Source organism: Nicotiana sylvestris, chromosome 8, assembly GCF_000393655.2.
Source record: "Nicotiana sylvestris chromosome 8, ASM39365v2, whole genome shotgun sequence".
In the NCBI taxonomy this organism is placed as follows: domain Eukaryota; kingdom Viridiplantae; phylum Streptophyta; class Magnoliopsida; order Solanales; family Solanaceae; genus Nicotiana; species Nicotiana sylvestris.
Genome location: NC_091064.1, coordinates 213,886,463 through 213,898,244, shown reverse-complemented (window position 1 = coordinate 213,898,244; position 11,782 = coordinate 213,886,463). Strand labels below are relative to the sequence as shown.

Below are 11,782 nucleotides of genomic sequence, written 5' to 3'. Positions count from 1 at the left end.
TTCGAACTTCCCGAAATTCAATTCTCACCATGCGTACAAGTCATAATACCTGAAGTAAAGCTACTCAAGGCCTCAAACCACCGAACGACGTGCTAGAGTTCAAAACGACCGGTCGGGTCGTTACACCAACCAACTGGAAAAAGGCTAATGCTAGGGGTGGCAATTTGAGCCCAAACTCATCCAACCCGCCCAGAGATTAATGGGTTGGACTACAAACATTTTAGTTCATGAGTCAATTTGTACTGAGCCCAAGTTAACCCATTATTTTTTATAGCTCATTCTGACCATTAAGCAACCCAAATACAACCCATGAAATCACCCAAAATAAAGGAATCTCAACCCAGCTTATCTAGAAATTTACTTAATTGACTCAATTTTATTTTCTTTTTTTTTTGTATTTTTAATTTTTTGTTCTTTTGTTTCTCTGCACCACCCACCCCTACCTCCCCCCTCCTCGCGCAAACCCCCTCAAGATTTTTTTTTTGTTTTTCTGCACCACTCAGCCATCCAACCCCCGCGCAAAGCCCCTCAAAAAAAATTTTACTTTTTTTTATATTTTCAATTTTCTATTTTTTTGTTTTTCTGCACCACCCATTCTTCACCACCCACCCCCGCAAAACCCTCCTGCCCTAAAAAAATTTTTACTTTTTTTTTGTATTTTCAATTTTCTGTTATTTTTTCTGCACCACTCATGCCCGCAACCCCCCCCCCCCCCTCCCCGCGCAAACCCCCTCAAAAAAAATTCTTTTTTTTTTGTATTTTTAATTTTTAATTTTCTATTTTTTCGTTTTTCTACATCATCCACCCACCCCACCCGCAAAGTATTTTTCAACTTACACATTTTAAGGTAAAAGGTTTTTTTTATGCAAGATGAGCATGGTTCTAAAACATGGGTCAAGTTGGGCGGGTCGGGTTATGACCCATTGTTTAGCCCATCTTGACCCAACCCATTTTAGCCCAAGTACATTTTGGGCTGGATTGGGCAATGACTTATTTATTGATCTAACCCATCTTGACCCGCCCAAATTTAGCCCAACCCACCTATTTGCAACCCCTAGCTAGTGCTATCGATACTCTGCGAAATCAAAAGCAACTGAACTCAAGGATAACCACTGACGTTGATACATTAGAATTCTTTCAGAAGTAATCTATTGGAATATCCTATTCTTGTAGCAGCCGCGACCCTACTTGTGGGATTATACTGGGTCGTCGTTGTTGTTGTTGTTGTTGTAGCAGCCGCGAGCCAAGAATAATACAATGATACATTGCAAAACTCTTGTGCAGTAAAATAAGCATTATTATCAAAAATCTTTACAGGATTTTTATCTGGAAGTCTGCAAGTATAAATGATTTACAGGCCTCATTAACCAAAGAAGAGAGGCATATGTGGTTGTCTTCATTCTGCTGACCAGCAACTCGATAAAAATCCTTTCTTTTTCCTGCATTATAGGGCAACAACCATGTCATAGGATTAGACCAGCACTAAATTTTTAGCTTAAAACAACAGAATATGCTTAATTTTACATTGAATCAGAACCTAATTAAGTAATCTCTCTAATTTAATTCTTTCTGTAACTGCATTCTACAAACTCTTCTAGGCTTCCAACATTGGTGTTGTGAAATCTAGTTTATAAGTGATAAAAATTGAAATTTGAAGAATCTGATTAAGTAATCTCTTTTATTAAATTCTTTTCTATAGCTGCATTCTGCAAGCTTTTCTAGGATTCCAACTTTGGTCTGATGATATCTTATTCATAAATGAAAACATTACAAATGTTCAATACCTTTCCATTAAAAGCACCACTGATTTTATTGAATCCTAAAAAAGAAAATCTATTCTTTGTTCTGTTCCGTTTGTCCTAATATGCAAACAAAATTTGCCGAAGATCACACTAGTCAAAGTCAAAGTCAAGTTCAAATTTCCTTGCAAGACTACACAAAGTAGAAAACAACAAAGAGAAACAAAAAAATATTTATACATTGATAAATCTTGTTTGGATGGTTGTTACATGTTGTATTGTGTCGTGTTATTACTTTAAATATAATATTTATTTTGATTGTTACTAAAATTTTGTTATATCGTATCATTAAATCCGTCGTGATACAGTACAGTACAGTACAATACAAGCTGAATCAATCTTTGCTTTGATCATTCATAGATAGATTCCAAAACAAATCGGTTAAGGTACACCTTAAGTTGCGTTTTCTCAGAAAATTGCAGATTAGTGATCTTATCACATATAATGCCAAGTCATTCAAAATATGAAGAAACCTCAATATTTCTAAACTAAGTGACTAAGATCAAGAATATATTGAGTTGAGAAAGAAATTCAGAATTTGAAGATACCTGTTAGTATTTCTTCTGCTACTAGTATTGTTGTTACCACTGCTGCCACTGCTTTCACTGTTACTGCTGCTTGTTCTGCTACTATCGCTCTCACTTGAACAAGAAAATCTCCTCTTCCACCAATCTTTCTCCACACTTTTTGAAGATTTATCTAAACCTTCTGCTGGCTTAGGTGAAACTTTAGTAGTTGTTTTTGGTGAATACTTGTTCTGCTTCTTCTTTGACTCCAATGAAATTGGAAAAAACATCTTTAGAAAAAGTCTTTGATTTTCAAAGCTTTCATTTCTAATCATCTTCCCCTTCTTATTTTCATTACTATTACTCTCTTGTCTTTGTATGCTCTTCACCCTTTGTTGTACAACTACTTGTTCTGGACTAGTTGTACTAGTGAAATTTTCCTCCACTTTATTTATTAAGCATTCTTCTTGTTCAGATTCTAAGACTGTATTTTGCTCAACAAGATCCTTAAGAGACAACTCATAACAAGATTCAGGCATGTTTTTGACCATTTCCATAAGTTCAAATTGGCCTCTAGTTATAGCTAAAGCTCTAGAGCTATTTGAATGTGACCGATAATTTGTCGAAATTTGATGGCTATTTTTCCATAAGGGTGGTGAAGAAACACCAGATTCATCACCATAATTAACATGGTTTAAACTTTCTTGAACTCTAAATTGGACACGTTCAACATCATTTTTAGGCCAATTCCTAAGGTTATAACTGTAATCGGAGGTTGTAACAGGATCAAGAATTGAGATATGATCATTGGGTTTTTGGTTTCTTGGATTAAACATAGCTATTAGATGAAGGGAATATTTTTTGGGGGAGAGGAAAAGAGGGGAAGAATGAGGAAAAATTGTGGTATGATGTGTGTATGAAGAAGAGGAAGGAGAGACGGCATTGTCATAAATGTATTCAAAATAAATTAATAATAGAAAAGTTCTTTTTTAAGTGTGCCTTGCCTTTTGTATGTTAGGAAAGAAAAAAGACAAACAATAAATACCATATAGGATCTATCCGGATCCAAGTATAGGTGTTACTTTCCTCTATTTTTATTATGTCTGTCTTTTAAAGTACTATGCATTTCGTAAGAAAGATATTAAATTATCTTAATCATAAAAGTATTTGTTCAAACTATAATCTTTTAATATTTTATTTAATTAATATTTTACTAATTATAACAGTAAGAATAAATTGGAAAAAAATTAATAAATTATTTAATTTTTTTCTAAAACATTAATTATTAACAAATTTAGTAAGTCAAAATTACTTTTATTTGGGAACAATAAAGCGTTGCGTACCATAAAAAATGGTAAGATAAAAATTAAGTCAAGGGTTTCTAGAAGGGTGAGCGTAGGGGGCGTATCTTTTTTCTATTCTCCTAATTTTTGTCTCACTTTTGGGCATTGATTTTTAGCATTTGGTCGCCTCATTTTTCTATTTAATCAAAGGACTCAGTTGTCCCTTTTCATACGTCGATTGACGATAGTCGATACATTAAATGGTCATTTGCACGGGCGGATCTAAAATTTGAAGGTGACGAATATCATAATTTCTTTTAATTTATATCTTGTAATGATTAATATAAAATTTGTTAGGTACGTTTTTTTTTTGGTTTTTTTAAGTTTATTCAGATCAACCTAATAGGTATTTTTTATTTGCAAATAGAAAATTGCATCGTAAATATCGAAAAATAAATGTAATTAGCATTTTAAATAAGAAATAATACATTTATTATAACAACACAAGTAAAATTAACATTTTTACTAGAAAATTACATCTTTTCCTGTATATTAAAAATAAATTTACACCAGTAAAATAAATCTTCAACAAAGGAATTACATCAATCAGAATAAGAAAATTTTAAAATAAATAACTTCAATAAATAAATTATTCCCCAGAAGTATAAATTTAAATAAATTACAAGTTCCAAAAATCTAAATCATAAGTCTCATATTTTTTAAGCAATGCTTACGAAATTTTTATCATAATTTAATAGTAAAAAATTTTAAATTATATTTAATAACGATATAATAACATAATTTTTTATGATATAATTAATAAAAGATGAAAAAAATTTGATCTCAATCCAAAATTCTCATTAAGAACCAAGTATTTTCGGATTTGAAAAAAAAACTCATAAATTTAAGATTAAGAGGAATGCTTATTTTATATAATTTTAAAGTTTTGAAGTCTCTTTTTTGAGTGTTCTTGCTAGATACCACATATAAAATAATAGAATAGAGAAAAAAATATTTTAAAAAAAATACTTAAACGACAAAAATAAAATTGGAAGGTAGCCGAAAGGGGAAATGACTACAAAAGAAAATAAAAAGCACAAAGAAAAGGGGAAGTCGGATAAGGTTCAAGATAAATCCCGCCTTGAATTTTACACATAAGAAAAACTCTCAAAAAGATCTACCAACCATGGCACCTTTATCTAGTTTACGATATGATCATTCATTTAACCTAGTTTAAGAAAATTTCAACATAGGTATATAAATTTTTTATCATGTTAGTGGGTGTATAAGACAATTATTTATGATATAAGAATCTGTGTGAGTTAATACATTGTTTCGTTATGGTTTAAAATGTAGGATAACTAATTCATATAATATTTTGTACACTAATTGTTATATTATCTTTATCACACCACTAACATGGAATAACTAATCCATATATAAATTATACATGTATAAAATACCAAAAGTACAAATTATTTTTTGTCTTTCCCCAAGAAACCTATTAAGACCAAATATCGTAGGGTATATTGGTATAATTATACTTCATTATTTTTGAGTTTAATAAGTAAATAAATAATTTACATGATACATTATACTCCCAATTTTAAAACACCCAACAAGAAATATGTATTACTAATCTCTATATTATTAATTTCTACATTATTAATCTCTATATTACTAAGTTATACATTCACCTTGGTAAAGTTCATCGACTTTGAGTTTGGATTGTTACTCATATGATGCTAATAAGGAACAGAATTCTCTACCACTATGATGCTAATAATTGTTACTCAATTATGCTTGGATTGAGCTTGGTTTTGACATATGATGCTAATATGTCAAAACCTATGACTAAAATGTACATAACTCGATGTCTTAATTCCAATTGACATTTAGTCAAAATAAACCTAGATCACCAACATATTGCATGCATAATTGCTTTGGCTGTACATATAATCATATATCCTTCTTCTTTCTCAAGAAATTGGTTGATGTCATAAATATTCGAATATAGTTCATTTTTATAATCAATTTTGCAAATTTACATCAAAACAGTTACTACTATATAAACGTAAGCATGTTGTTAGTCCAAAATGAAGAAGAGGTCAAAAAAGGTACAAAAAGATTTACGTAAATAATACAATTAAATAAAATAAATAAAACCAATTTCAACTTGTTGATTTTCACTTCGCTAGAAAATTAATTAAGTAACCACCAAGAATTATGACGGGATAGCTAGGATCCTTCTATCTCTAATCAAATTATATGGTTAGAACTCTATGGATGAAAAACTTCTAGTAAAAAGCGCTTATTTGTGGTTTAATTAATCTTACGCAATATGAAATCAGATTAGTCAGTTGCAAAGTAGTACCGGGCCCGTGTGGGAAACAGAATAAAGTGCACGTGTTGGCCATGACTTTTGAAAAAATTGTCTTGGTTTATGTCATCACGAGTGAATATTATATTTCAACGAGAAAAAATGATCAAAAGTTTGTGGTATAGTGGATGGTACTGCTCTTCCCATAACCAGAGGTCTCAAGTTTGAGTCTTGGATATGAAAAAATTCTTGGTAGGGAGCACTTCGCTCGAATGAAAATATTTCAACGAAAAATAAAATACAGCTGCGATGGTGAGGATGGAGAGCAAATTAAATAATGGAATGGAGAGCCGCCTAAAAATTTGTTTTCTTTTTTTTCCGGGAGTGAGTGAGGGTAGCCGCTGATTTGCAACTTAGCCCACTAATAGCCTGTTTGGTCAAGTTTTTTTTTTGGGCTAAAAGTGCTTTTTTTGGCAAGAAGCACTTTTGGCAAAAAATTGAAGTGTTTGACCAAGGTTTTGGAAGGAAAAAAAAAAGTGTTTTTCAAGAGAAGCAGAAGCAGTTTTGGAGAAGCATAAAAAAGTAGCTTCTCTCCAAAAATATTTTTCTGAGAAGCATTTTTGAGAAAAATACACTTAGAAGCAGTTTTCAAAAGCTTGGTCAAACACTAATTACTGCTCAAAAGTGCTTTTCGAATTAATTAGCCAAACACAAACAACTTCTCACCAAAAGCACTTTTGAGAAAAGCACTTCTCAAAATAAGCTAATTTTAAAAGCTTGGTCAAACGGGCTATAAGTATTGAGGAGTGGCGAATCTAACCTGCTAAAGAAATTATATATTCAGTGAAAGTAGTAGTATAAACCAAACAGCTAGTAGTGTAAAAATTGAAATCATAAGAATGATAAACAAAAATAGGTATCAACAATGTTTTAAAAGGCATGAGCATTAGGCGAGACATTTTACATATGGCTTAACGAGGCGTAAGCCCCATATATATTTAGTTTTTAATATTTTATAAAATAATATAATTATAATAAATATTTATAAACTGGTAAAATTACATAAAAATTAAAGAAAACTATAAATATGTGATATATGTGTGTGTGTGTGCGCGCGCGCTTCATCCCCATAAAAAAACTAGTAAACAATCTATTATATGCTACTTAGAAGCACAAGTAACTTGAGTCGAAAAGAATAAAGTTGTCTACATGGAAAAACAAAAAAGATGACTAACCTGCAATTTGAACTGTGAACTTGCTGCTATGAAGGAGAATGTAGTTCTCTTTGTATTTGTAAAACAAAAATTGAATATTCGTTGCTTTTAGGAGATATTAGAGACTAGCGAACAAGATAAAGAATTGGGAAAGACCATGAATTAAGTCTTCAATCAATAAAAAAGGTCTTGACTTTTAAATTTAATACATTTCAATTCCTTTTAAAAAATTTGAGTAATTATCAAGCTGAATTTTGAAAATTTGGGTATTATATGAAGGCTTATTCGACAAATTTTGTTTTAATTTGAAAAAGTCACTGGGCTTACATCTCACTAAAAAAATGTGTCTCAAATGTCCGGGCGTACGCCTCTTGAGACTTTCGCTTCACACCATCGTCTCAGGACGTTTTGGGTGCCCCTCGCCCCAGGGCTTGCCCCGAATTAAAACACCGGGTATAAAACGTCAAAGAAATTCGCATACCAACCTCTATAACATTAACCTGCATTCCTTGGTTAAAGTAGAAAACTTACCATTCATTGGTTATTTACGTGTGTGAAATAAATTATTTGCAAGATTATTTAGTTAAATCAGGTACGCGCAATTTTGTCTGGACATATTAAAAGAGATTATTTAGTCAAATTAGCGATGATCTCTCAATTTTTAGACATTCCATTATTACGATGGTGGTTACCTATTACCTCGACACTTCTTTAGATAAGAGCTAAGCGCAAATATACAAAGAACTAATCAAGCTAGCATTTGGACAAAAATTTAAAAAAATAAAGCCAAATTCTGTGGGCAAAGAAGCTGATGACAACCAAGTACAAGTTCTTCTTTTTCTCTATTTTTTTATATTTCTTTTGCTAGCAGCTATTATTGGGAGGTGGAATGGTGTTGTTCTCGATTAGCAGTATCACTAAAAGAAAGTATTTGAACGGTTTAATATTCATTATTACAAAAAACTTAATTAAAAGAAATACACTAAGGATTGTTTAAGATAACTTCGGGAGAGGGACATTTAGAATCATAATTTGCTTTAAGTTATGAAATTCTCCAAAACTAGATGACCCCAAACATTATAATACTATATAACTTGGGACTGAGAGGGGTAATTTGATATCTCAGGCTGAATATATATACCACTTGTTCAAGAATCTCACCTTAAAATATATGTAATGCATATGTATACTAACATGAAAGTGATGCTTTGTTAGTAACCATAATGAGCAAACTGTTATGAATAGTTTGTACATTGGATATAACATTGGATGCTACATTGGATACTCATGTTGTGAATAACTTAAAGATTAAATCTCTTACTTTATGTCCATCATCCTTACTTTTTATGCATATAAAAGGCTATGTAATTGCAATGGAAAGACACACACAATTGAAGAAGAAATCTCTTCTTTCTCTCTATCTCTATTTCTTGTTCATGTTTTACTAAATTGCTTTTATTTTCTTGTTCCATATTGTTACTTTGAGTTATATTTCATAACACGTTATCAGCACGAAGTCTCTAACCTTAAGGTTGAATTCCACTTCTGGTAAGGTATATCTGGATGATCTATTGTCATAATATAAACTTGAGCATCTTGTTCATGAATATAGTATAGTTAAATTTTAGTGAACTAATAATAGGTGGCATGCGTTAGACTACATAATTTACAAAATTACAATTATACTTTATTATGTATGCTTATGGTTTTATCTTATAATATAATTTAGTATGCCTAGTATAATGATTATACATTAGTTTACTGTCACATATAATTAATATAATAATAATAATAATATTCGTAACTATTTTATTTTGATAAGATAAAATATTAGTATAAGAGGTATGTACTACACCAAATTTTTCATTAATGATAGTTCTTATCAAATTAATGTGTTCAATCATTTTTATATGAAAATATATGTCTTTATTTGCTACATCTCTTATCGGACAACGATAATATTCCAAGTAAGCCGTATTCTATCATTTCTACTCCATCTTGTGGTATGAAAATTCGATACAATTTTTTTTCTTTAACTAACTTTGGAGCTTAGTTCCATTAGAAACTGTGAAATAATTTATACTTTGGTACAATTCTCATGGCCTTTTAGTTTCACGGACAGATATATGTTTGATCGGAATAGTTATTAAACTAATCAATTCTTTCCTTGTTATTGTTTACTGCCTTCATTGAATTGTTCATCTAATTATATGAACTAATGACTTTAAAAGCAAAGTAACATGGTTTTGCTGGTACTTGGCAATAGTGATATCATTATGTTTTATAGCTAGCTAGCCTATTGGAATATGTAAACTGTCTAGCAAAATATTATTACTTTCTTATTAACTTTCTGAAAATTGAATTGTGATATATAATAAAGCAACAATACTAGTTATGTAGCATATCAAATCACTTAACCAAATTATTACTGGAATTGCTTGATAAAGACCTTAGTGCAATAAGGGTATTCATATTAACCAGTGTTGTTCCTACATGTATTTAGTACCTTTTAAGTCATGCGAATTAAGTTATATAATTTAATAATGTATACCATGCACTAACTAGACATACGGTTTAGACATATTTTGGTATTATCTAATTTACGATTTTTGTCAAATTATTATGATATTTTTATATCATATTTATGCACCACTTAATTCATTTTATTCAAATTAGCGGACGTGATATTTGCTTTGGGTTATTGAGATATCGATGTCCAATTTTTAATCAATACCACAACAATTAGTTATTTAGTGTAGAATAAATATTTTTATAGTGTTAGTTCATATGAACTTACAAATATGATATCACTAGAGCACTAATTGGTTTTATGCATGTAATCATTATAAATTGGCATTATTTTTAAAGCTTGGGGTAAGACATGGATTTGAATCCTGATAGAGTTTCAAGTCATTATGGTCAAACATGGCTTTCCCCTGCGTAATACATTGGATTCGAGTCCTAATGCACCATATTGATGATATAATGATGACTAAAGAAAAATAATATATTTTTTATTAAAGGCATGAAGATTGTCCCACTTGATTTGCTTTATTCTTGAAGTGAATATGGTAGCACTACATAATAAGTTTAAATGAAGACATGTGGTTGAACAATGAACGTGGGCGTTCCAAAGATCAAAATAATAATAATCATCACTATGATTTTAAAGGAAAACAATAAGGGTTCTCAAAATAGTCCTTCAAAATGTGAAGGCAATGTTTACCATAAAATTGGTATGAAAATAATAAAGCACGTCGCTGATTATGATCCATTCCTTGAAGAGAATGTGACTTGTGATAAGCATTGAGAATGCAAACTCATTCCTAAAGTTGAATGTGGCAATATGTGATAAAAGCAATGAATAAAGACATACAATTCATGATTATATGAATACCACACAACTCACCTCTAAGGGAGGTTTGAGTGAAATAAAGAGAATAAATATTATTGTGTGGTTACATAAATATGTCATTGGTCGCGTACATGTGATACGCCAAATATTATTTTGTCATGCCTTATAAAAGTTATTAAAGTCAAAATTAAAGCAATAAATGATTTTGCTTATGATGATTTTGACCATGACAATTTATTATAATATAAGTTTCTTCGTGAAGGAGACATTTACCATATGAATGGTTTGATAAAAGATCGTGTAGTACAAAAGTTGTTAAGAGCTCCGGATGAATAAAATTATTCATGACATTGATATTGTAAAGTATTAGAAGAAACTTTTTGAGTTTCAAATATACAAGTCAAAGTGATTATCATATTGAGACAATAAATGAAAGGAAGATTGAATATATTCATATTTCTATAAACATATCGGGTAAATATGAAAGGTTACCCAGTTTTATTCTATTTGTACTACACAAATATAAGCATGATGCTTGAATCATATGCCACAAGTAAACTAGAGGTTTACTAAAACAAATATTAGTTGGCATAACCGGTTGACCATCCCGGTTCAATTATGATGCGAAAAAAATAATAATTGAGAATTACATTGGCATATATTGAAGAATAGAAGATTCTTCAAGAATTCTCTTATGCTGCTTATTCTCATGATATACCAGTTAAGGTAGGGATTGCATCCCTTGATTTCTGGAAGAAATAAAAGGTGATAAATATATGGGCCCGGTCACCTGCCATGTGGACCGTTTACTATTATATGATTTTAATAGATGCATCTATTCTATGGTCACATGTGCATTTGTTATCAACTTGCAGTTTGGCTTTTGCAAGATTTCTTGCTCAAATTATTAGAGCACAATTCCAGAATATAAATTATGATAATTTATCTTAATAATACTGGTTTAAATCCAAGTTGGTTTAGCAGAGATTGTATGACTCCAGTTATAGCTAAATCATTGGTTATGAGAACAAAACTCTCAAAAACGAAATTTTGTATGAGATGTATTATTTAATATACAACAACACTTGTACGCATCTATCCAAGTTATGAAAATTTCTTCCTATCACAATCGGTTCAGGGTCAGGAACCAAATAATTTCTATATAGAAATGTGGATGTGTTATATGATTTAATTATTCCACCACAATGCACAAAGATGTATTCCCAAAGAAGGTTGGGAAATGTGTTGGTGATCCCATCATTAGGGGGAGAAAATGGGCAGCTGAGAAAGTGATACGTGAAATGA

The 11,782-nt window shown here is 30.8% G+C and overlaps 1 protein-coding gene across 1 annotated transcript; it reads right to left on the bottom strand.

Moving 5' to 3' along the window:
- Positions 1–1,263: 1,263 nt before the first annotated feature.
- Positions 1,264–3,264, bottom strand: LOC104231884 (uncharacterized). Its single transcript, XM_009784946.2, has 2 exons — positions 2,348–3,264; positions 1,264–1,439 (listed from the first exon to the last, which is right to left on the bottom strand). The coding sequence occupies exons 1-2, from the start codon at positions 3,139–3,141 to the stop codon at positions 1,397–1,399; spliced, it is 837 nt and encodes a 278-aa protein (XP_009783248.1). The 5' UTR covers positions 3,142–3,264; the 3' UTR covers positions 1,264–1,396.
- Between the last annotated feature and the right edge of the window lie 8,518 nt (positions 3,265–11,782).